This window comes from Bradysia coprophila, chromosome IV, assembly GCF_014529535.1.
Source record: "Bradysia coprophila strain Holo2 chromosome IV, BU_Bcop_v1, whole genome shotgun sequence".
Taxonomy (NCBI): domain Eukaryota; kingdom Metazoa; phylum Arthropoda; class Insecta; order Diptera; family Sciaridae; genus Bradysia; species Bradysia coprophila.
Genome location: NC_050738.1, coordinates 15152468 through 15178502, shown reverse-complemented (window position 1 = coordinate 15178502; position 26035 = coordinate 15152468). Strand labels below are relative to the sequence as shown.

Below are 26035 nucleotides of genomic sequence, written 5' to 3'. Positions count from 1 at the left end.
TTTACAAGGCTTTGACAGTCGACGACGAAAATTTTATGAAACGATACTGTCAGCACTGTCACTGTTGACATTTAATATCTTGACATAACCTCTATGTTATTATCGTGAGACAAGTTAACTTCAGAGTTCCTTTTCATTATGTCCGTCTTCAGGATTTCGGGGCTAAATATTTTAAGGTGAGCTGAGTAACCTTTGATCAAATTGTGCCTGTGATAATGGGTAACCGAATTTCCATGCAGAACTGGCAGACAGCCGGCTTTGCTTGTTAATTTCTCCGACGATGCATCAAAGAAGGACGATCCTTCGAAAGAGAATGATTCTACTGATAAAAAAGGAAAAGACGAGAAAACCGCTAACAAGAAGAGAGAAGTGACATCGCGTCGCATAAATGAACTATTGGGATTGATGACTAAAGATACAAATCTATCGATCGTTAAAGATGTGATTCGGCCTAGATCGGCGGCTGAAAAAAAGGAACGACATAAAGCAGCATCATCTGCCAGCGAACAGAAGGCATCAAAGCCAGCAAGTATTGCTGAGGCAGCTAAGGAAGTTGCTAAGACACTGGGTGGAGATATCGAAAAGACCGAATCAGAACTGTTAGGAGCTTTGTTAAAAAAGCAGGCCTCAAATCTGGATCTTAAGTAAGTACAGTCTACAGTCTTCTTCGGTGCCATATTATTCTAATGTTGTTCTTATTGCAGTTCGTTGATAAGTGGCATGACAGTAGACACCGAAAAAAGGGGTCCTCCATCAGAACGTCGATCGGATTTTGTTCGAAAATCGATGACACAGAGATCCGGTCACTCAAATTATGAAAGAAAATACGAGAGAAAGGAAGGAATACCACGACGAAACGAGCAACAATCGCAGAGGTGAAATTTAAGATAAAAAAAACTTTTTTCCATTTATTTGATTATTTATTCAGCGGTGTTCGTGTCCATGTCGATTTGTTTGGCGGAAAACCACTCGGCATCTTTACAACGGCCAAGGATCTGCAGGAAAGCCCGGACATTTTACCAACTTGGAATAACTTACTAAAGAAAGAACTAAAGTTGGCCGTTTCACATCCTCCAAAGAATTATTTCGAAAAAATGGCTCTCTGGACAGAGCAAGGAAAATTATGGAAGTTTCCCATTGACAACGAACAAGGTAAGTTCTCATAACCGACACATATATCTACGGTTAAACTGACACTTATTCCCAGGATTGGATGAAGAAGCAAAGATATACTTCACCGAGCACATTTTCCTCGAACAGCATTTGGAGTCATGGTGTCCGAAAAAGGGACCAGTTAGACATTTCATGGAATTGGTCTGTGTGGGATTGTCGAAGAATCCCCACTACACAGTCACTCAAAAGAAGGAGCACATTGAGTGGTACCGCGATTATTTCGCAGCCAAAAAGGAGCTGTTGGAAAGTGTCATCATAGACTCGGACACACCGAAAGAATTGCAACAGTAAATTAGTTAGCCTAGACATTGATATCCCAGCACAGTGTGGTACAATAAATTAGAAAGTCAGAGAAATGGTTCCTATTGCCACCGTAAAACTTTCCTGTGAAAAGGGGTTGAGTTGTAGCGGAAACATATATATATTGCAGAAGGTAAGTCATTCCATTTTTTGAGGCTGATGCGATTGTTGCACCATTTGTAAGACCTTTGGTTGCTATTTTAAATCGTTGGTTTATTGTAATGTATGTCATAATCGCACACTCCGAGTGCTTTCCTCTCGAAGGACACATTTAGTTCAAATACGTGGTTTTCATTAATGTGATTGCACTCCGAAGATTACAGTTGAACATTTCGAAATTCTAGAGAGAAGCATCAAATTGAAAACATTTCATCGTCAAAAGTTTTACTCGAAAAACTCACATCTTTGTGCAGCTCGATACGTTGCTCTTTCCGCAGTAAAATTTGTTTCAGTTTCGGTTCATTTGGTTCGTTCATTTGCTCTTGGATTTGTTGCAATTCGAGATCGTAATGCCGTCTGATCGTATCGAACCATTGAAGTTCATCGAATGTGTCCACTTGATTCATGCTAATAAGGAAATAAGCGACGCCCATCACAAATCCGTCATTGACGTCGATTCGGTCGCATTTTTCGATATGGAAAATGGTTAGTGCTGGCATTATGACGTACAAGCAAGTGGTGTACACGTCTTTCGGCAACGATTGGAAGTATTTGAGATAATCCTTTTCGAAAGATCGGTTTCAATTTGTATTTTGAAAAATTGGCAAAATTAACAAACCTTAAAGTAGGTCACCTCATCCGGTGATGCATTCTTGATATTTTCGAAATTCTTCAACGCTGCCAGCGTCTCCTCCATCAATTCGATTTCATCGCCAATTTTCAAATTGTCACGTCTATTTTGCGTGTACATCATCATGTTCGATTCATAATTTTTCACCGCTGACTTTATCGTTCGTATGTAGGCCATTATGTTGCCGATCTTAACAATAATATTGTAAATGCTTGGAATCTGTAGGCTTTGTTCAATGTTTTGCAGATCATCCAATAAATCCGAAGCTTTCTTGTAGCTGTATCTGTCGCTTTTGTGCTCATTCATAACGTATTTGATGTCACGCTGCAGACGTGACTTTACGTTTCGGTGATAGAAATATTGAAGAACCGATTCCATGACGTGAATAAATTGCTCATAGCCATTATGGGTCTACACGGGGCGTTCAGAGTCAGTTTGCAGTTCAGACAACTATTTTATTCTGTAAACTCACCGCAATATAAACGATACCGATTCCATTGGTCCGCAAGGCATTGATTATGTGATTGACCGTAAGCGTTTCCACTTTCTTGCCCAGTTTCTTGAAAAATTCCTGATTCTGCATGTCATACGAATAGTCGGTTATGAATTCATCTAAATTTCGCATGACGAACAGCAAATCTAATCCCTTTAAATGTCTCGTGATTAAACGACGAAGCAGAAAAAAAAATGTTTTCGTCGAAAAGTTTACCTGGTCTAGAGTTTTTGTTGGCAAGTGATCGTCAACGGTTCCTAAATTATACTTCCTTTCAGCTACGCATCTCATGTCTCCGTACGTTCGACCATCAGTTAGGGCAACCGCTTTCAATTTGTAAAACATTTCACTTAAGTAGCACTCAATGCTATCCTTAACCATAATGTGAAAGTCGATGGACTGGATCGTGTCGCATTTCACCAAGCTGACCAAGTATGAACGTAAATCTTTCAATGTCACCGAATCTTTGCCACCCACTGAATCGGTATTCATGTAATGCACGTACAGACGCAAATTGTTTTCGACATTTACGCAAGCAGTACTTAAAATACTCTTCCTGTAAACTTCATCATTGTCTTCGTTCTGATGTTGATTGATCCCGTTGAGTTGGGATAGAAATCGTAGGCAATTCTTTATAGTTGGACTTAAGTTCTGCAAACAAAACAGATTTATTACACCCACTACGTACAAACGACTAATGCTACGTACATAAATCTGCCAAAAGTCACATGCACATTCACGAAATTCCTTTGAATTTCGTTGCACTGGAGCATCAAGAGTTCTGTTAATGTTGAGCACAGCTCTAACGTATCCCGATAGAATCGATTGATGCCAATACATGAACGATGTGTCGGTTAATCTGTCGATCAATCTGCGAAAATTGGCGAACAGTTCAATATTGCTGAACAAAGTCTGAATTTGTCGGATTTGTTCAATCGTGAACAGTCGAGCGTTCAGGGAATCGGTAAGGCTGAGAGCTATCTTTGTAGCTAGTAAGCGGTTGCTAGTCATAGGTCCGTACATACACCTTTCCGCAGTTTGTAATGCAGTCAAACTGTCGATGTTTTTCGTGAAATATTTTTTGGATTTAGTCGAAAAGTCATTCTGAAACAACACCGTTGTAATCGACAATGGACATCTGCCTAAATTTCGCTTACCATAACTTGACGAAGAAGACGTAACACCTGATAACTTGCATGCTGTGAAGATTTGTGTGTGACATTCACGAAAAATTGAAAATTATCGTTGAAATATGTGCGAACAAGGCGTAGGAATTCAATCATTCGACACACCAACAGCACAACACATTGATAGATTTTCTCATTCAACTTTAGATGGATGTTTAGGATGGCAGTGGTCAAATGCTTAATTTGGCCAACGATATGGATGAACTAGAAACGAAAGATTTTCGAATAAATTTACGTTAAGTCCAAAGAAACCCACGTGATTGTCTAACCTGAACCACTAATTCACTATCATCCAAAAGATCTTTCTCATTTTTCGCTGACGCTGGTTCTCGTTTCGATGCCTCAATTTTCCATATGCACCGAACTAAACGATTCAACAGTGCGTGTGGTTCGTTTAGCAATTTACATTTCAAAGTGCTCTCATAATACTGCAACCGCGTCTTGCCCGCTGTTGTGACAAACGTCTGATGCGAGTGATTCTTAGTGGTGGCATATTTCTCCAAAAACTCCTCCGGCGTCCACAGAACATTTTCCACCAATGTAACACCGAAAAACCGATTGTTGATATCGTACACCATTTTTATCGATTTTTGATTGAAAATGACAAACAAATTGTGGCGAACGATGGACATCAAGGTGAACTTGATGATATCACGCGTGTCCTGCACATCGACTTGAGACATTTTGTCCAATTTGACGATTTTCATGTGTAGTTCATCTAAATAAACGTTGAACAATGTCGCAATGGCTGCATCCACCTTCGGTTCCCATTGAATTTTGATGTGGTACAACGTCTGAATCATTTTTTGAAACAACTTGCCATCGAACAAATGGTCTAATTCACCGATAACAATTTGTAGAGCCGTCATGTCATCGGCTCTGCAGTCCTCTACGACAACGGATTCGATTGCCCGTCGAAAACTCGACCAGTGCTCTTTTATGATGCAATTAGAATATATTTGTTCAAACGTAGCTACAACAACCATTAGATCGGCCAATGATCCCGTGACGGTGTTGGTGAAAAAGTGTACGTTGAACTGTTCTTTGAAGACAACAAATTCACTGGTTTGATTGAAAATTTCAGCCGCAACACTGTTACAACGTTGGAGAAAATTTAGTGTTGTGTATAACAACTCCAAGCTTCGACTTATTTGAACATAGATCTGCGACTTGTTCAAATGTTCGCACATATCATCCTGATACATAAAGTCCAGTAGAATCGATTTCGACTCGTCGACCAGACGATTGACTTCCGATGTTAGTTCACAAAACGTTGATATCAGTTTGACCAGCAATTTGTCGTCGGAGTTGACGAGTTGAAACCATGTAATGTTTTCATTTGTCATGTCTGGATTCAGCGACACCGGACGATACTTTGATGCATCGACCTTCGGTGTTTTGCTGACACTCAGCTTATTTAGTCTGTCCAGCAATTCGGAATGATTCTCGAGAAACTCATTGAATTGGCGAAGTTGTGACGCCCCAATGTCTGGTTAAGCGATGATAAGTAATTGTTTTAAGCGAATTATTAGTTTGAATCGGCAAGTTTAACTTACTTTGTGCGTTCCTCGTCAACGTCGACATTGTTTAACAATTTTTATTGTCGATTTTGAAGCCTTATTAGTGATTTACTAGATTCTGTTGATTCATAATAAATTGATAGTAATTGACACAGAGGAACGTCATATGCTCTTTGACAATCCAATGGATTGTGTAGACATTTCAACAGCTGATCAACGTCCAATGTTATGATTCGGAAATTCAAACAAACAACAGCCGACATGCTTGTGGGTGTTAGTTCTTCGTATATGGGAAATCAGGGAGTGTGCGTATGCGTAGAGTGGATATCCCCTTGCTGTTGCCGAATGAAAACTGATTTAAATTTTTTAAATTTAATTTATTTATTCCTGCAATCAAAATACACATTGCAGCAGCAAATATTCGTATTTATCATTGTAAATTATGCTGAAAATATCATTTCTTAGCATGGACTTTCATATGTGTTCGCATAGCAACAGCTTGAATAAAACGATGATCACAAACAGGACATGCGAACGGTTTCTCACCTGTGAAAACAACAATTTAAATCTTTTCTGTTTAAATTTAATGAAAGTGATCTAAAGAAACACTTTTAAGAGAAGGGCTTGAGGTTTCGAACTCTTGAACTTGATGTCAAATCACCAGACAAGAACATTATAAATTTAGGGTTCAGGTTCATTCAAGTTTTACCTGAGCCTGAGATTATTAAACGAGGGTTTCTCATGTCAGGTGCAGGTCAGACCAAACAGAACCCGACAAAACCTCCGAACTCTGAGAACAATGTTTTTGTGGGACAATGCGTCCAGACAGATTTTGCATATCTACTTTAGGCTGGACTCGGACGATGTTTTTTTTTATTATGATGCATCGTTTTTGGATTAATATTTTATAAAAGCAAAAGTGAATTTATTCTACGAAACACAACAGATTTAAAAGAACGTGAGCTGAGATTCAAGGAAAACAAAAAATAATTATAATTAGTTGGCCCACGAAATACGCTGACTATTTATTCGATAACAATTTGCGGGTATTTGGCCCTCAAGAAAAAAAAAGGGTTTTTTCAAAGGAGCAGCTCAGATCAATATGAACCGATTTTTCCGAGTCCCTTTAGGTCCCTTCACTGCTATCTATACTCTTTTCGAGAAATTTATTTTTTTGCTCCATGGAAAAACCATCCAAATTCGGAAAAAAATTAAATTTTTAAAACGTTCTATGAGAAAGAAATCGTTCAGGTATCGTGGAACGGTTTTTGTGTGTCACTTAAATCCTCTTTACTAACGAAAATACTAATTTGAGTACCCTTTGAAAAAACTTTTTCTCGCTGAGGGCCACCGAGTATTTTCTTACCAGTGTGTGTCATCACATGATTTTTCATTGTCTCCGCCTTTGCAAATGCACGTTGACAGTGTGGACAAATGTACGGTTTATGATTACGATGATGGATTCTTACGTGTCGGGTCACTGCACCTATATCCAATAGCAATGAAATATGAGCAGTCAGTAAACGAAAGAAACGGCCAAAGAAATTGTCCACTTACCATAGCTGGTAAATACTCGCGGACATTCTTTACACGGATACGATATTTCTTTCGAATGAAAGTTAAGGTGAGCCTGCAACTCTTTGTTCGTAGTTTTGCGTGCTCCACACGTCGGACATTCAAATGGTTTCACATTCATATGTCTCATTGTGTGAATTTTGAGCTCAACGTTCGTTGCAAATGCTTTTGGACAAATCTGTAATGGAATGAAAACTGTGGTGTGGTGACCACTAAAGACAGGCTACTTTCTTGAGTCTCTTACCTTACACGCGTGCGGAAGTTTACCGCTATGCGTATAGATGTGTTTCTGTTGATAAACATTGTTGAATTACTTTCCGTTCTGTAATTTCGAATTTTTGAATCGACACTGAGATGTATACAGACCTTCAGAGTATATCCATCCACAAACGATTTTCCACATTGGTCGCAAATGAGCTTTTGATCTCTACGTACAGGTATTATGCCCAAATGAGCTCGCTTAATGTGAGCGTTCAATGAATCCATCAACCCATATTCCCTGTCGCAGCCATCGTAGTAACAGCGAAATTCGCATATCGTTGTTGTATTCAGAAACTTTTGATGGGCAGCTCTTAAGTGATATTCGAATGCTCCGTACCTGCAGAACTCTTTCACGCACTCTGGACATTTGTACGGCTGTAATGTATTGAAATATTAGAGGAAGAACGTTACTCAACGGCTCATTCACTTACCTTCAATCCTTCGTGCTTCGAACGGACATGACCATCTAATTTGTATTGCTCTGTAAACCACTTTGGACACTTCGGACAACAGAATTTCACCTTTGTCTTGGTAGGATCTGGGCTCTGCGGTTTTAATTTGTGAATGTTGATTCGATGTTCGTCAAACGATTTCTTGGTCTTGAAAACTTTACTGCAATCGTCTGTAGTGCAATGATACGTTTTCGGCTTTCGTTCCATCTTCTTTCTGTGTGCGGTCATATGTGATCCGAGGTAACTCTTTTGACGAAATCCTTTGCCACAATAGTCACAAAAATATTTTGGCGGGTCCTCGGATGTGGTTGAGTTAGGGATAATTGGATTAGATACATCAGTTGACGCTGCAGGGCTGTGCACGATCGATTCTGTGTCATATTGTGTGAAATTCTCGCCACTACAATCAATTTCATTGAATTCGAATTTGATTTCTTGATTCGGTTCATTTTCCTCGCTTTTCACAACAGTTTGGTCGAGTTGTTCTGTTTTGATCGATTTTGTGAGAATCTACCAGAAAAAATCGCTGGTCAACTAGACTTAATGCGGCGATAGTTAGAAAGGTATACCTGTTCACGAAAGTATGCATCTGACTCTGCACAGTTACGACGAAACGCACTGAAGTCTGATAATTGTCGAAAACATTCCGGGCAAATACAATTTGGAAGGCTATCGTTTGAAGAAACCTACATCAGCACATAGCGAGAGATTGAACATTATTTGATCTGGACAATAGAATTATGTTTAGTCCATTCACCTCCAATGAAGTGCAGTATGTAAACATGACAAGTAGATTGTCTTCCAACAGAGATATAATTTTTTCCGAACTCATTAGTAGCACGGCACAGGCTCGACATCGATTTGAAAATGGGTTATCCATTTTCAGTTCCTTATTTCTCAATGAAAAACTAAAATTATTTAACACTTAAGAGCGATTTGTTTTTAAATACTTGTTTTTGACGTTTGCATTGTTCCTCTAGTTCGATATAGTATTTGAAGGGTGTGTAGAATGTGTAGAATTGTGTAGACTTAGCAGAGACATAACACTTTATTCACACCCCAAGAAATTTTTTGAAACTGATGGAAAATTAAAGTCGTGTAAATAAATGAAGTTTTTAAATGCGTTTATTTACAATTATAGATTCTTACAATCGGTGATCATGAGAAGTTTATCTCTTAGCCGTTTAAATAAAAAATCTCATTGATTTTGGAACTTTGAGGAATCGTTTCTGTAATTGCTGCGACGTTTCCGCGTTGAATTGCCAGACTTATCTTTTGATTAAAAAAAGATTTTGCGTGAACGCTGCCTGATTTAGAATTTAGAATTGGGCCTAATTTGTTAACAAATGATTTCGCTGGTTCACTAAAAGTGCCGAAAGTTTCTACAGCAAATGGTAAAAAATGGTAATTCTTCATTATTTCCTCATATAAATGTTCCTTCTTTGAACAAGCAAAGTTAGCTGCTGCACCAGCATTTTTCGATGACATATCTATATAACTGTGAGCAATCGTGTCGACACAGGTCGCATCCCATACCAAACTCTTTCAATTCATCCAGGGCGTGATTGTATTTCAATCCGGTCGTTTATTGTCTTTACGGATCAAACCTGGCGGCTCCAAAATTGAAGGAAAACATACTGTTACCAAGGCCTTCAAAATTAGATCGTTCAAGAGGATGTGTCGGAAAAACGTTCCCTTCTTTTTGATGCAAGACAGCCCATGTGTGCCAAATGAATCCACAGGGTATCCACATATACAAGTGTACGGTTGGCATATGAGTGCTCCAAGTCGAATACCGGCAATAATTCTCAATGAGTCCAAATCCAATAATGTACCCAAATGCGGCGATGGAAGCGCTTGTAACCAACCACCTGATTCCTTTTGTGTTATTAAATGAAGTAAGAGATTTTGTAATCGCGAACATGAGTAAGCATGAGTGATCGTGGTAAAAGCTGCCAAATAGTGTACTATTTTGTATGAAAAATTCTTCCAACTTAATCGGGGCAGACGATTTGTAAATTGTTTGCTGTTCAGAAATTTAATTCATAATCTGGGAGTTGTGATTCTTCTTCAACGTTACATTTTTCCATATACTGCGCACTTTGTCTAAAAAAAATGTTATCGCGGAGGTTGTCTTCTCATAAACAATATCCAATTAATTCAAAATTCATTAGGACAGTTTTTCATTACAAGCAACGCACTTCAAGCATGAGTGGTACTCTAAATAAAGTACTGAAACTAGACAGTGTATCATACAAATGTTGACACTGTAAAAAACGTGAAAAAATCTGTTCATACAAAACAGTACTCTATTTGGCAGCTATCAATACGATCACTCATGCTAGCAGTGCGTTGTAAGAAGAGAAATTCTTTTTATACACAAAATTTGGAAATTCAATAAAACAGATCGTGGAACATCTCGTTATGTTTCAATTTATTGAACTGCAACACTCTTGTTTCACTTATTTGTTTTACAATTTCTTGGCATATAAACAAAACTTAACTTCTCGACAAGGACTTTCAAGAGTGCCTTCACGACAACAGGTTGCATGAACGATGACCATAGAATATAAAAACTGCTTCTCGCCTGCAAAACACACATAATATGTTCCAGATTCTAGTCATTAAATTGAAAAAGTATTGCCTTCTTACCAGGAGTGTCTTCACATTGTCTTTCATCGTTTCGCACTTCGAAAATGTACGTTGAAAATGAGGACTTAATGCGTCCAACACATACTTGGTTTCGATGATGGGTTCGGTACATGCCAATCGATTCAGCCTATAAATGAAAAATAGTTGCAGTCACATAATAGCGAGAACAAAACACCGCCAGAAGTCACTTACTGCAACTCGGAAGCACTCGAGTATAGGTTTTTACTACCTTACAGGCAGATGGTGATATTTCCGAATGCTTCAGGCTATGCTTCTGTTGAAGAAGAAGTTGAAATTTTATTGAAGTTCATGATAGTCGTGTGCTACAACCAAAAGTTAAAAGTCAACGAGTGAAACAAAACAAACCTTTAAGCTATATCTAGTCTTAAATACTTGTCCACATTGACCACAAGTGGGTTTTCGAGTTGCACGTACTATCCCCAAATGAATTCGTTTAATGTGATTTTTCAATGAGTCTAGTGCTCCATACTCTCTATCACATCCATCGTATGTACAGTAATGTTTTTCTGTTTCGTCGGTGCCATGTCGAACTCGTAAATGCCTATTGTAGGATCGGTATTTGCAGAACTCTTTCTCGCAATGTTCACATCTGTATCCCTACGGAAATTGTCAAACTTATCTCTATGGATCTAATACACACATAACTACCTTCAATCCTTGATGGTACGATCGGATGTGTGCATCTAATTTCAGTTGAATCGTAAACCATTTCGGACATTGCTGACAGATTAATTTTATTATTTTCTCGCCGTCGGGAGTGATCTCAGGACGGGGTTCTGCTCTCAGTTTGTGCGAATTCCATCTGTGTCTATTGTACAGTTCTCTTGTTTTATAAACTCTGCTGCACCCTTCTATTGTGCATGGGAATTTGTTTTTCTCTGGACCATTTCTATGCCTGGCCATATGTGCACCGATAGAAGTCTTTTTATTGAACACCCGGTCACAGTAGTGGCATATGTATTTTTCACTGCTCATTGAATTGGAATGAGTATCTACTGGAGATGTTACATCATTCTGAGCGGTTGAGACGTAATGGTACTGTTCGAACTTCGCGTCAATATATTCAATTTTAAAGAATTCAGATTCGATATCTTCAGCTTCGGCTGGATTCTCTTCAAGTTCCATGTTAACATCGATTGGTGGTTCCTCTTTTATTGGCGCAGTTATGATCTAAACAGACAAGCATAAGTCCACGTCCCGGTAAAAGTTCTCATGGAGCTACCTGTTCTCGAAAGTAGGCATCCGAAGTGATACACTTTTGTCGAAATTTGTTGAAATTGGACAAATGCCCGAAGCATTCGAAGCAAATGAAACTTGGTAGACTTTCGTTCGAGTCAATCTACAAAAAATAGGAAGGAAATAATCTTCACAGTGCTATAATATGCCGTAAAAATGTTGCTCTACCTCCAACGAAGTGCAGTCTGTAAACATTTCCGATAAATTCTTCTCGAATAACGATATCATTCTATTGGAACATTCCTGCAGAACGGTGCACGTTCGGCAACGGTTTATGAAAAATTCCCTCATGTCTGATTTGATATTTCTTTCAGTTTCAGTCAACGGTTTCAAACAACCAGCAATTGTTTTCAATAAACATAAACACGATGGATGTTGACATTTGCATACTATTTTTATAAGCCACTGATGTCAAGGTAGTCCAACTTGTAGAGATTTGAATGAAAATCAGAGAAATGAGAAGATTATGTTAGCTATTCGATTATAGAACCATAAAATTGTTGATGTAGATAGTTGATTGCTGATTATTCGAATACGAAAATTTTAATGACAGCAATCGATTCATCACTTTTATTATACCTTGGTATGATTTTTCTTATATCGATCGTAAAGCTGAAGTCCTAGATTTCGAATATTTTATGTTGTTTTTATCACTTTTTTGTATAGATAAATCGACATCACCTATGAAACGAGCAGCATCAACACACTTCAAGCAATATTGATTCGATTGACAGCTGTCAAATAGAGTACTATTTCTGCATGAAAAACTTTTCCAAATTTTTTTACAGTTCCAAAATGTGTTTGTCCAGTCTCAGTACTATACCTTAGAGTACCACTCATGCTCGAAGTGCGTTGATAACATTCATTTAAATAGTTAAAACAAATTTTTTGATTTTTATATATTAAAGCGAGTAATGGATAAAGCTCATCTGTATTTAAATTTAAATAGTTTTTGAGATACACTGTAATTACTGTGAAATCACGTCTAGGCTACAAAAAACGTTAACAATACATCACAGAAGTGCTTAGAAATTTTTGTTTTAACTCGACCGATCCGAAGATGAGTTGTGCTATCATAAAATTCAAAGAAATGAACAGCCACATCTTGTTATGTCCATCAATTTATTGAAGCTCATGATTGGTCTTACAACTTTTACTTAACTCTTTTTTCATGGACTTTCATATGTGTTCTCAAAGCAACGGACTGAATGAAACGATGACCACAGACGGAACAGGCAAACGGTTTCTCACCTGCAAAAAGCAGAAAACAATTTTCTGGAGTTACTTCACGCCGTAAGTGTGCCTAAAATTTGAATTTCAAGTGAACGAGTCGATGCGAAAGTGAACCGAAAAATACATTTTAACGCATTCGTATGAAAATGACGCTGCGTAAGAAAGATTTGCGTGAGGAAGACCGCAATTGCGTCGTGACAAATCTCGAAATTCCCACATTAACGTCTTGTCCTTTTAAAAGACTCCTTTATTTGACAAAAAAAAAATAATAAAAAATTGTCTCCTCACCAGTATGTGTCATGACATGATTTTTCATCGTCTCAGACTTTGCAAATGCACGTTCACAATGGGGACAAATGTATGGTCTATGATTACGATGATGGATTCGTACATGCCGACTGACTGCACCTAAAACGGAAACTGGTCAGATAACTGTGCAAGAACAAATATAAGTCACTTACTGGTGCTCGGAAACACTCGAGGACACTCTTTACAGGGATACGTTATTTCCGTCGAATGGACGCTAAGATGTGTATTCAGCTCTTTCCTAGTAGTTTTGCGCGCTCCACACGTTGGACATTCGAATGGTTTCACTTTCAAATGTCTCATTGTGTGAATTTTGAGTTCAGCATTCGTTGGAAACGTTTTTGGGCAAATCTATAATTAAATAGAAGGAGTGGCCATTTTCGACAAACTAAGTTTTTGAGTCTCTTACCTTACACGCGTGCGGATGTTTACCGCTATGCGTATAAATGTGTTTCTGTAAATAACATTCTTGAATTACTTTCCGTTCTGTAATTTCGAATTTTTGAATCGACACTGCGATGTACAAACCTTCAGAGTATATCCATCCACAAACGATTTTCCACATTGGTCGCAAATGAGCTTTTGATCTCTACGTACAGGTATTATGCCCAAATGAGCTCGCTTAATGTGAGCGTTCAATGAATCCATCAACCCATATTTCCTGTCGCAACCATCGTAGTAACAGCGAAATTCCTTTACCTTTGTTGTAGTCAGAACCATTTTATGGGTCGTTCGTAAGTGAAATTCGAAAGCTCCGTACCTGCAAAACTCTTTCTCGCACTCTGGACATTGGTACGGCTGTAATGTATTGAAATTTTAGAGGAAGAACGTTACTCAACGGCTCATTCACTTACCTTCAATCCTTCGTGCGTCGAACGGACATGACCATCTAATTTGTATTGCTCTGTAAACCACTTTGGACACTTCGGACAACAGAATTTCAACTTTTTCTCGGTAGGAACTGGGCTCTCCGGTTTTATGTTGTGAATGTTGATTCGATGTTCGTCAAACGATTTCTTGGTTTTAAAAACTTTACTGCAACCGTCTGTAGTGCAACGATACGTTTTCGGCTTTCGTTCCGTCTTCTTTTTATGTGCGGTCATATGTGATCCGAGATAACTCTTTTCACGAAAACCTTTGCCACAATAATCACAAAAATATCTTGGCGGTCCCTCGGATTTGGTTGAGTTAGGGATAATTGGATTAGATGCATCAGTTGACGCTACAGGGCTGTGTTCGATCGATCCTGTGTCATAGTGTGCAAAATTCTCGCCACTACAATCAATTTCATTGAATTCGAATTTGATTTCTGGGTTCGGTTCATTTTCTTCACTGTTCACAACAGTTTGGTCGAGTCGTTCTATTTTGATCGATTGATATACCTGTTCACGAAAGTATGCATCTGACTCTGCACAGTTATGACGAAATGTATTGAAGTCTGTTAATTGTCGAAAACATTCCGGGCAAATACAATTTGGAAGGCTGTCGTTTGAAGAAATCTAAATCAGCACGCAGCGAGAGATTGAACATAATTTGATCTGGACAATAGAAATATACTTAGTTCATTCACCTCTAATGAAGTGCAGTGGGTAAACATGACAAGTAGATCGTTTTCGAACAGAGATATCATTTTTTCCGAACTCATTAGTAGCACGGCACAGGCTCGACATCGATTTGAAAATGGGTTATCCATTTTCAGTTCCTTATTTCTCAATTAAAAACTAAAATTATTTAACACTTAAGAGCGATTTGTTTTTAAATACTTGTTTTTGACGTTTGCATTGTTTCTCTGTTGTAGACATTGTAACTTAGCAGAGACATAACAATTTACTTAGACTCCAAAAGAATTTTGCGAAAACAAATGTTTGAAGAAATTGAAAATGTCCCTCAAAACTACCGTACAACGCATAAAAACTTTAGAGAGGCGAATTTGTGCGAGAAAATATATGAAATTCTCTCACAAATTCGCCTCTCTAAGGTTTTTTATGCTGTTGAAAAGTGCAAAAACAAATGAAGTAAAAGATTTTGTCAAATGCCAATATTTTCACTTTGAAATACCATGAAGGCTCTCATTTTGACCTACAGCGATTCATCATCACACGAGAAATAATAATCAGCAAAAAGAAGATGTATCGACGATAATATAAGCTTGCACCGCTGGTATTATGGGGCTAACAGACGCACTTCAAGCATGAGTATTTTAGGGTACTACAGCTGGACAGTGTATCATACTGTAAAAATAGTACTCTACTTAGCACTTTAGCAGCTGTCGACTTTTGAATATTTAGACTACAAACGACATTAATAGGTAGATCACAGAAGTGCTTAGAACCAAAGGAACTATGAAATTATTCAAATAAAGGAAAACAAATGGGGAACAACCACATCTTGTTATGTCTATCAATTTATTGAAGCTCATAATTGGTCTTACAATTTTCATTTATTACTGATACAACCACTTACTTCACTCCTTTTTCATGGACTTTCATGTGTGCTTTCAAAGCAACAGACTGAATGAAACGATGACCACAGACGGAACAGGAAAACGGTTTCTCACCTGCAAAAAAGCGGAAAATAATTTTCAGGAGTCAATAATGACAAATCTCAAAATTCCAATCCTGTCCTTTCTTCGACTAAAAAATAAAAAAAAATGTTTTCGCCTCACCAGTATGTGTCATGACATGATTTTTCATTGTCTCAGCCTTTGCAAATGCGCGTTCACAATGGGGACAAATGTATGGTTTATGATTACGATGATGGATTCGTACATGCCGATTGACTGCACCTAAAAAAATGGTCGGATAACTGTGCAAGAACCCAAAAACACCGACAGCAGTCACTTACTGTAACTCGGAAACACGCGAGGACATTCTTTACACGGATACGTTATTTCCTTCGAATGAAAATTAAGGTGTGCCTTCAGCTCTTTGTTAGTAGTTTTCCGTAGTCCACACGTTGGACATTCAAAGGGTTTCACATTCATATGGCGCATGGTGTGAATTTTGAGTTTGTAATTCGAAATAAACTTTTTCGGGCATATCTAGAATACGAGGAAAATAATTGAATTTTGATAGTAGATCGAGGGCGGTGTATGCAGTTCTTGATAACCGTTTTTTCTATCACTTTTGTGTTTGAGCTCAGTAAGGCCGTAACGTGGGTAAGCCCGATTTACATCTCAGCAGCCAATTTTTGTTGAAAGGTCTGTCGTGCCATACAAGACCAATTTTCGGATTTTCAACTTGTTGATCATGACATACCTTCCAATAAAAATGGATAGATAAACTAGATGACCTATCCACGTTAGAGCCTTCCTGGCGCTCAAAAAGCAGGGTCTTTGAAGAAATGGCACATGCTCACGGTCTACAATTCGATTAAGGGAAGGAATAATCTTCTTACGTTACACGCAAACGGCGTAATTCCAGAATGCGAATAGCTATGTTCCTGTAGAAAAATAAGTTGAAATTTAATTGAAGGTCTACCGCTTGTAATAATAATCAATGAGTGCAGCCAAACAAACCTTCAAACTAAATCCATTTTTGAATGATCGTCCACATTGATCACAAATGAGTTTTCGATTCACTGGTGGAGGTGCTTCTCCCAAATGAAATCGTTTAATGTGCTTTCTCAATGAGTCTTGCGCGTTATAAACTCTATCGCATCCATCGTACGTGCAGTAATGTTTTTCTGTTTCATCTGTACCATGTCGATTTCGTAAATGACTATTGTACGATCGATATTTGCAGAACTCTTTCTCGCAATGTTCACATTTGTATCCCTACGGGAATTGTCAAAATGACATGAGTCTCTGGATCTTTATATGGATTAATAACACACACAAAACTACCTTCAATCCGTGATGGTACGATCGGATATGCGCATCCAATTTCAGTTGCATTGTAAACCATTTGGGACATTCCTGGCAGTTGAATTTTACTATTTTCTCGCTTTCGACAGTGACCTTCGGACGTGGTCCTGCTTTCAATTTGTGCACTTTTAATCTGTGTCTATTGATCGATTTTCTTGTGTTAAAAACTTTGCTGCAACCTTCTACAGTGCATGGGAAGCTGGTCTGAGCTGGACCATTTTTGTGCTTGGTCATGTGCGCTCCGATGTAACTCTTCCTGCTAAACACTTGGCCACAATAATCGCAAATGTATTTTTCACCGGTATTTGAATTCGAATTGGTATCGTCTGCGGATGCCACATCATTCTGAGGTGTATAGTCTGAATCGTACTCTTCGAAATCGTCGTCAACATCGTCAATATATTCAGTTTCAAACAATTCGGATTCGAAGTCTTCATTTGCTGGATGTTCTTCAAGTTTAACGCTAACGCCTATTAGCGGTTCCTCTTTTATCTGTTCAGCTATGATCTAAAGATGCAATCATTAGTCCACGTCCCGGTAAAAGTGCTCACCGAATTACCTGTTCCCGAAAGTAGGCATCCGAAGTGATACAACTTTGACGAAATTTGTTGAAATTGGACAAATGTCCGAAGCATTCAAAGCATATGTAACTTGGAAGACTGTCGTTTGTGTTTATCTACATGAGAAGTAAATCACCGTCACAGTGCTGTTATATGCCGTAAAATTGTTTTCGTACCTCCAACGATGTGCAGTCCTTGAACATTTCAGACAACTTTTTGTCGAATAGAAATACCATTTTGTTGGAACATTCCTGCAGAACGGCACAAGCTCGGCAACGATTTACGAAGATTTCACTCATCCTTGATTCCTTAGTTCTTTAAAGATTTGTAACAATTGCACTGCATGGATGATATAGTTTTGTTAATAAGAAACCAATTGGTGAGGATTTTTAGATTGTTTTCTGTAAACTCAATGTTGATGTTTGCTTTCTACGCTTTCTACTAAAATAATAGGTCCATGGATGTCAAGTTGTAGAGACTTGTGGAGATTTTAGTTAAGTAGAGAAATGACAAATTATTGTTCATGAAAGGATGTTTCAGTTACAGTTATATATCCTGTGCTTTACTGATCGATTGAGAGAGTTGTCGAAAGTTATCCTTTCCATTTACTTAATCTCCATAAGATTTTATCAAAAGTGATCAATTTACTCCGATCGGAGATGTTTTTGTTCTTTAAGCAGTCTGACTTTTTAAAAGACTGTCACTTCCATGTCGTAACAAATGAAAAGTTGATACCGCAACATACTTCAGTCATTACAAGAAATGTCAAAAATTTAGTCAGAGACGAACCACCATTTTTGTAGTGTTTTTATACAATTTAATTTATTTTAATTTTTGGCTTCAATAGTCAACCTATTTCCGTCAAATGGCTTCTGCCCAACCTCCAGCAGAACCACAAAATTCAGGAAATACAACGACCACCGTACGGACCACACCTAGATTCAATATTGACGGTGTTGGGGCTAGAGTTATACGAGGTTTGACGAACGAAAAAAAAAATCTTGCATCTTTTTCAGTGAGAAGAAAATCTAAATTTCATTTCAGGTGTTGATTGGAAATGGGGGAAACAGGTAAATTGCTATTGTCCAAAATTGTGTCAACTCTCACAACTATTCAGTGAACCCAAATGTAAATCTTTCATCGGTCAAACGAGCCTTGTGAATTGAAGGGATCAGATCCTTTCTTATCTGTTGCATCAAAACAAAAAGAACCAGAATCTAGTCCAATTTGAACTAACACTGGTGTTAAACTGAAAATTCCTATTTTTCCAGGATGGAGGTGAAGGTCATGTGGGAACAGTTAGGAATTTCGAGTCCAACGAAGAAGTAGTGGTAGTTTGGGATAATGGCACCGCAGCCAATTATCGATGTTCTGGTGCCTATGATTTGAGAGTTTTCGATAGTGCTCCAACTGGTGTTAAACATGATGGCACCATGTGTGATACGTGTAGACAGCAGCCAATTTTCGGAATTCGCTGGAAGTGCGCAGAATGTGCCAATTACGATTTGTGTAGCATTTGCTATCATGGCGACAAGCATCATACTCGCCATAAATTTTTTAGAATTTATGTCCCAGGAGGTGAACGTACGATACTTGAGCCACGACGAAAATCGAAGAAAATTCACGTTCGAGGCATCTTTCCCGGTGCTCGGGTTCTGAGAGGTGTTGATTGGCAGTGGGAAGATCAGGATGGTGGCAGCACCAGACGTGGAAAAGTGAATGAAATTCAAGATTGGTCAGCCGCATCACCGCGATCGGCTGCATACGTTGTCTGGGACAATGGAGCCAAAAATTTGTATAGAGTGGGATTCGAAGGAATGGCCGATCTTAAGCTCGTTAATGATGCAAAGGGACCGACCATATATCGCGATCATCTTCCGTTGCTTGGTGAAAATGTGTTGGCCAAAGGACCGCATGGATTTCAAATTGGTGATCAGGTTACTGTTGATTTGGAATTGGAAATAGTTCAGTCACTGTAAGTAGTTGGATTTGATAGAGACTCCAGCAATTGTACGGAAAATGATTTAATTACAGTCAACACGGTCACGGTGGGTGGACAGATGGTATGTTTGAGTGCTTAAGTAATTCCGGAACAGTGGTGGGAATCGACGAAGATCAAGACATTGTTGTCGCGTACGCCAGTGCCAATAGATGGACGTTTAATCCAGCTGTATTAACGAAAGTAGGAACAACGGCAGTTACTGGTGATGGAACTCAATTTGCTGTCGGAGATTTCGTCAAAATATCGAACGATTTGGAGCGTATAAAAGTACTTCAACGTGGTCACGGAGAGTGGGCGGAGGCGATGCTTCCGGTAAGTTACCTTCAAATTATTGGCGTTCTGTTCTATAACTCAACGAATATCTTCAGACTCTCGGAAAAGTGGGTCGTGTTCAACAGGTGTACCACGATGGTGATTTGAAAATCGAGGTCTGCAACACTTCTTGGACCTACAATCCGTTGGCTGTTACCAAAGTGGTATAATTTTATACGTTTTGATTTGATCAAGTGCGTTCTAAATCAATCTAATTTTATAGGCATCTGCGGCAGATGGAACGGTGCCAACAACTTCGAATGGTGAACGACTCTCCGCTATTTTGAAAAAATTGTTCGAACCTCACGTTTCTGGTGATGTAACCGAAGAGCTTGTGAAAGCTGCTGCGAATGGGGATGCAGTACGTCGGCTTGTTGTGATGTTTAGTGTAGTGGTCGACTAATTATTTCGATTTGTAGGCAAAATGTGAAGAGTTCTTAACTGGAATGGGGCCGAATCCAAACAGTTCGACTGCTCCTACTGCTAATGTTAATGGTGTGTTCGCCGGTCACACAGCGCTACAAGCTGGAAGCCAAAATGGCCATTTAGAAGGTACATTCCGGTTCACTGTTTTGAAGCCACTAGAAACCATCGAACATTTACGATTCAAACTTTAAACTTTCAGTAATCCAAGTTCTTCTCAACCACAAAGCTGACGTTGAAATTGAAGGTAGGTCCTGGTTGGAAATATGTTAATTTTTCAGTTCAATAAAATGCCACAATATCATTGAAGATAAAGACGGTGATCGAGCCGTTCATCATGCTGCTTTCGGTGATGAGCCTGGCGTTATTCGATTACTAGCCAAGGCGAACGCCGATTTAAACGCTCGCAACCGACGTCGACAAACCGCATTACACATTGCAATCAACAAGCAGCACATCAACGTTGTTAAAACTTTGCTGGAACTGAACTGTCATCCGAGTTTACAAGATTCGGAAGGCGATACACCATTACACGATGCTATATCGAAGGAACAAGACGAAATGCTGTCGCTACTGTTGGACTATGGAGCTGACATAACGCTGACAAACAATAACGGTTTCAATGCTCTGCACCATGCGGCACTCAAAGGCAATCCAAGTCCAATGAAAATTTTATTAGCCAAATCGAATCGTCCGTGGATTGTCGAAGAGAAAAAAGATGATGGCTACACAGCACTGCATTTGGCTGCGCTGAACAATCATGTGGAAATTGCTGAACTTCTTGTACACTTGGGCGGTGCCAGCATGGACAAGCAAAATGTGAATTTGCAAACAGCATTGCATTTGGCCGTCGAACGGCAACACGATCAAATAGTGAAGCTATTGGTACGCGAAGGGGCTAACGTAAATATTCCAGATAAGGACGGAGGTATGGACTTTCATTACTCGGAGAACTTTTGTTTACCCTTTCTTTACACACATTTTATCTGTTCAGACACTCCACTACACGAAGCGCTGCGACATCATACTTTGTCACAATTAAGACAACTGCAAGATGTGGAAGGTTTTGGTAAGCTGTTGATGGGACTGAGAAACGTAAGTTGTCTCCGATTGTTTGTTATTTAACGGATGCTGTAACGATCTTGTACGCTTTAGCATGCTGACAAGAAAGCCAGTGCAACCATTGCCTGTTTCTTAGCGGCAAACGGGGCTGACCTTACGATCAAAAATAGAAAATCACAAACGCCGTTAGATCTATGCCCAGATCCGAATTTATGCAAAGCTTTGGTTGAATGCTACAACGAACGAAAAACGAGTGATATTGGTGATATGGTTACAAATAGTGAAACAACCGGTCGCATTCCCATATATCCTATGGAAATAACTGAAACTACTATGCCGGTGTATGAATGCTTAGTTTGTTCAGATCTTAAACGTGATACGGTCTTTAAGGTTGGTACATGTAACGAGTGACGATTTTCCAATTTAATCATTTTTCATAACAGCCTTGTGGACATGTCTGTTGCTGTGAAACCTGTGCTCCCCGAGTGAAAAAATGTCTGTTTTGTCGTGAAAACGTTTCTGCTAGGGAAAAGGTTAGTCATTCAATGGCAATGGACTTACCAATTTTACTAAATTTATCTCTTCTAGATCGATGAGTGCCTGGTGTGCTCTGACAAACGAGCTTCAGTGTTCTTTAAGCCTTGCGGTCATATGGTTGCATGTTCAAACTGTTCCACAATTATGAAAAAATGTGTTCAATGCCGTACTCAAATCGAAGAGATGGTTCCATTTAATGTGTGCTGTAGTGGCGAAGGATCGTCTTCAAAGGTAAAAATGGTTTTCCTTCGTTTCACATTGAATTGATATTCAAATCTTTGTTATCAACTAAGGTTACTGCCACAGTCGATGACAAAATGGATACAGATGAAACCCTGTGTGTTAACAAAGCCGGTCACGGTGTGGCTATGAACAATTCCGTTGTAGCCACACCCAGCACATCTACGACTGCAGCAAAACCAACGAACGTTAACAACATCCATGACGTACAGAAATTACAGCAACAATTGCAAGACATTAAGGAACAGGTGAGTGCCATGCAATGGTCGCATCCTTTTTCTGTTGATTAAATTCCGATTCGGACAATATTTTATCCTTTCCAGACAATGTGTCCCGTCTGCTTCGATCGTATCAAAAATATGGTATTCCTGTGCGGACATGGAACGTGTCAGATGTGTGGTGATCAGATCGAAGGTTGTCCGATATGTAGGAAAACAGTCGAAAAGCGCATTTTGTTATTTTAAAAGTGAAAAATACTTATTCGTTTTGATCTATTTTGTACACATCAAATCTATCCTTATTCCTGTCAATGTGCTACGGGTTACTCTATTAAACGAATATTGTCTAAAACCGAGAATATTGTGGATGAGTCTTCGGATTCGATAAAATGTTGTGTGATGTGAAAGAGCAGACTTGTTTTCGTGAGAAAGGTGTCCTTCAATTGAACAAATATCATCCGTTAACAGCCAAATATTTTTAAAAATTGGGAAAGTGTGCGGATGATTTTAGGATTTACTTCCCATACAGCAATGGACATATGAATTATGTAACATAAACTATTCCATAATTCTCATTCAATTGATTCAAATTCGATGTATACGAGTTGTTTGTCTGATGAGATCACACAATTAAATTTTTGTCATGAAATCGAGACCGATCCAAAAACACTGAATTTTGAATGAATAAAATTTGATACAAGAGCATGACCTTTTAGAATAAAAACTTTATTCAATATTTGCAAGAAAAATCAATTTAATAAAATTCTCAATGTGCTAGATTAGACTGTGTATTCTATATATTGTGAGTAATGCATCATATAAGACAAACAGAAGGAAGAGAAGAGAAAAATGATTATGAAAAACCACACAACGTCTTGCTAACTCGTTTAGATAGTTTTGTATTTTAATCCCATTTTACAAATTATTATATTAATGTTTGTCACCGACAATGTTTATAAAAATTATTCAAATATTTTTACACACACACATGAACACATGAACACAAAAACCAAATAATGAATTTAGCTGCATCAATTGAATAATAATAATATCAAAGATCATCATCCTCATCTCACACACAAACACACCATTCATTATTTCGTTTTATCGGGGTTGTTGTTATACTTTATGCGCACATATTTCGAAAATTTTGATATGTAGTACGCTAGGAGTGCAGAACAATACAAAAATCAGTTTATCACACAATCTATTGTGTAATCAGTGACTAATGATTCAGACACCGGTTATTGTTGTCTTGAAACTTATATTTTCAATTTACTTATCCCATTGCCCCAAGCATTTTACTTTACTTTTGTTTGCATGAAACATGAAACCTACTTTTTTCCCTCATTTTGGTGATTAATATTGTTCCTTTAAAGATTTACTAAGCATATTTGTTGCGTGTGCAGTTAGCAAAATTTCTTTTGAATATATCTGTTTATAGGTAACTAATAGTCACTATGCAATTGTTTCGGTAGGATTGGAGTAACTGATGGTCTTAAGTCCTACTGAAACATCCTACGGCAATGCCACATTTAGCATTAATTAGTTCATGACTGTTATGTCGACTAAAAAACCTCAGAATTTCAGAGCTGCGAATTTCAAAGTTCCGAAAACGTTTCTCTTTTGCAGAAGCTCTTCTACTTCATTTTGTAAAACGAAAATGTAACAGAAAATCTTCCTTAAAGGAAACTCGTTCGGAGCTTAAAAATTCGGAGTTGTTTTTCGCAGATACTGGTGATATTGTTGGAAATTTAAAATTATTTTCGTTTTATTCAACGAAACGATTCAAATCCTTTTATTTTACACTGAATAACTCTAATTACCTTTACATTGTCATGTTCAATTTTGGTTCCAACACTCCTACCGAAATTCAGCTTTTTTCCTAAAAGTGAACTAGACAAATTAGAGAATCCATGGCCTTATGATTTGTTTGCGCAGCGTTCTTTCAATTGACGAGACACAATTATTAAAGTAAAAAAAAGACAATAATTTTGTTACATGCAAAAGTTATGTAATTTTCGGTTAAATAATTATTAAATTGTTGAGAGTTGATGTTATGAAATTGATCATCAATTTTGTTGATTTTCGTCGTATTAATTTTTTGTTTTTTCTCTTTTAATTTTTCTTTTTTTTTTAACATTAAATCGTCATCAACTCATGATTTACATTTTTGACTAGTTATTTTTATTCAATAAATTGTATTCATAGAACAAATTTTTATACAAAATATTAATATTTTTAATTACTCAAACGAAAAATTAAATAAATTAATTCAAAAACACAGTGATCGTTGTTTGAATAAAACAATCAGATGACATCCTCTTCAGATAGGTCACGTGAGATAACAATGAAAACGGAACATACCGATCTATGGTGAAAAAAAAGCTCTCAAAAGTTTGATAAATCGATAGTCATGGTCTATATTGTCGAAACCAAGGCCAAGACCAGCAGCGATCAAAATTTGTTTTGAAAATGTTACTTTCACCGGCGGTGCTTATATTCATTAATTTTCTTCCACTAGAGTTAGCTATTTAGCAAAGTGATTCTTAAATCGACTAAACTAAAAGGAGGTCTTATATCAAACACAACGTGTCCTGTCCAGCAATCATCCTGACACTGTAAACAAAAACCTTTTTTTTGCATTTTATGTTCGCAAGCAACTCACTTCAAGCATGAGTGGTACTCTAAATAGGGTACCGAAACTGGACAGTGTATCGAACAAATTTTGGCACTGTAAAAAAATCTAGAAATTTGTTTCATACAAATTAGCACTCTATTTGGCAGCTGGCACTAATAGAACTTTTGCTTGAAGTGCGTTGTCGCAAGGCAACAAAGCACCTGTACTGTTGACGTGTGGGATGCATTCCTCGTCTTCAAATACAACCCTTCCACATGCCTAAACAAAAAGTTTCCCCTCAAGACAGTATCGTACTATTGTTTGCTTGCGACTAAAAAACGACTCATTGCCGTCTTGCTCAAAATCAGTTTTTTTTGTCTTTGTCGTAGTCGTACTTATTGAGGTGAAAAAACAATAACTGAGATTAAATCCAAATTATATGCTGTGACCCCGAAATTATTTTCGTAGCCTAAGCTATTCATTGAATTGAATTAACAATTTTTTTTAACATTCGCTCCGTGTACATACTATATTACAAATGACTAAAAAACATTTGAACATTTGATATTAATACCAAATTATCATCCAACACTTCGACTGAATATTTGTATATATGCTCAATGCTAGTGCAGACTTTGTGATGTTCACACAAAAAATATCACTCTACTTTCGCTGCTGTAGGTAAACAGATTTCATACTAATAGAAAATCGGTTTTTACAGAAAAATAATAAATAAAAAAAAAACTTCCACGTTTTGTACACAACATAAAATTTGATGTTAATAAATGTTTGTGCGTTATTTGTCTATCCATTACATGTAGATTGGACAATGAATATATCTATATAATGTTGAGATGTATCTCCGTATATATGTACACATATATATATCTGTCAGACTGACAATACGAAGAAAATTTGTGTTTTTTTGTAAATGTTTGCTTAAAAATATATCTTGTGTGTTTGTTCAATCCCGACAGTCATTTTTTTTTTCTTAAAT

The 26035-nt window shown here is 37.8% G+C and overlaps 6 protein-coding genes across 6 annotated transcripts; 2 read left to right on the top strand and 4 right to left on the bottom strand.

The window, feature by feature from the left end:
• The first annotated feature begins 28 nt into the window (after positions 1-28).
• On the top strand, positions 29-1525 carry LOC119066848 (28S ribosomal protein S31, mitochondrial). The gene is made up of 5 exons (XM_037169516.1): positions 29-176; positions 240-644; positions 705-875; positions 929-1152; positions 1208-1525. Exons 1-5 carry the CDS (start codon positions 139-141, stop codon positions 1462-1464), a joined length of 1095 nt encoding a protein of 364 aa, XP_037025411.1. The 5' UTR covers positions 29-138; the 3' UTR covers positions 1465-1525.
• Positions 1526-1672: 147 nt separating this feature from the next.
• LOC119066847 (WASH complex subunit 4) lies at positions 1673-5658 on the bottom strand. The gene is made up of 9 exons (XM_037169515.1): positions 5500-5658; positions 4213-5432; positions 3914-4147; positions 3465-3860; positions 2973-3407; positions 2736-2909; positions 2252-2674; positions 1875-2195; positions 1673-1813 (listed from the first exon to the last, which is right to left on the bottom strand). Exons 1-9 carry the CDS (start codon positions 5525-5527, stop codon positions 1745-1747), a joined length of 3300 nt encoding a protein of 1099 aa, XP_037025410.1. The 5' UTR covers positions 5528-5658; the 3' UTR covers positions 1673-1744.
• A 185-nt stretch (positions 5659-5843) lies between these two features.
• LOC119066057 (zinc finger protein 493-like) lies at positions 5844-14573 on the bottom strand. The gene is made up of 18 exons (XM_037168282.1): positions 14054-14573; positions 13728-13997; positions 13609-13653; positions 13355-13550; positions 13182-13301; positions 12817-12911; positions 11073-11594; positions 10770-11021; positions 10633-10677; positions 10404-10530; positions 8509-8675; positions 8321-8437; positions 7731-8261; positions 7405-7674; positions 7283-7327; positions 7021-7216; positions 6830-6949; positions 5844-6009 (listed from the first exon to the last, which is right to left on the bottom strand). The coding sequence occupies exons 1-18, from the start codon at positions 14300-14302 to the stop codon at positions 5918-5920; spliced, it is 3459 nt and encodes a 1152-aa protein (XP_037024177.1). The 5' UTR covers positions 14303-14573; the 3' UTR covers positions 5844-5917.
• LOC119066846 (zinc finger protein 28-like) lies at positions 10170-12076 on the bottom strand. Its single transcript, XM_037169514.1, has 7 exons — positions 11829-12076; positions 11647-11763; positions 11073-11594; positions 10770-11021; positions 10596-10677; positions 10404-10530; positions 10170-10338 (listed from the first exon to the last, which is right to left on the bottom strand). The coding sequence occupies exons 1-6, from the start codon at positions 11949-11951 to the stop codon at positions 10526-10528; spliced, it is 1101 nt and encodes a 366-aa protein (XP_037025409.1). The 5' UTR covers positions 11952-12076; the 3' UTR covers positions 10170-10338; positions 10404-10525.
• Positions 14574-15585: 1012 nt separating the features above from the next.
• On the bottom strand, positions 15586-18096 carry LOC119066845 (zinc finger protein 501-like). Its single transcript, XM_037169513.1, has 8 exons — positions 17801-18096; positions 17624-17740; positions 17044-17571; positions 16717-16974; positions 16596-16640; positions 16044-16239; positions 15865-15984; positions 15586-15756 (listed from the first exon to the last, which is right to left on the bottom strand). The coding sequence occupies exons 1-8, from the start codon at positions 17921-17923 to the stop codon at positions 15659-15661; spliced, it is 1485 nt and encodes a 494-aa protein (XP_037025408.1). The 5' UTR covers positions 17924-18096; the 3' UTR covers positions 15586-15658.
• Positions 18097-18377: 281 nt separating this feature from the next.
• LOC119066844 (E3 ubiquitin-protein ligase mind-bomb) lies at positions 18378-23268 on the top strand. The gene is made up of 15 exons (XM_037169512.1): positions 18378-18601; positions 18669-18694; positions 18896-19599; positions 19659-19938; positions 19995-20102; positions 20162-20299; positions 20358-20490; positions 20564-20608; positions 20672-21289; positions 21356-21456; positions 21517-21813; positions 21867-21956; positions 22012-22191; positions 22254-22448; positions 22524-23268. Exons 1-15 carry the CDS (start codon positions 18490-18492, stop codon positions 22662-22664), a joined length of 3168 nt encoding a protein of 1055 aa, XP_037025407.1. The 5' UTR covers positions 18378-18489; the 3' UTR covers positions 22665-23268.
• Positions 23269-26035: the final 2767 nt, after the last annotated feature.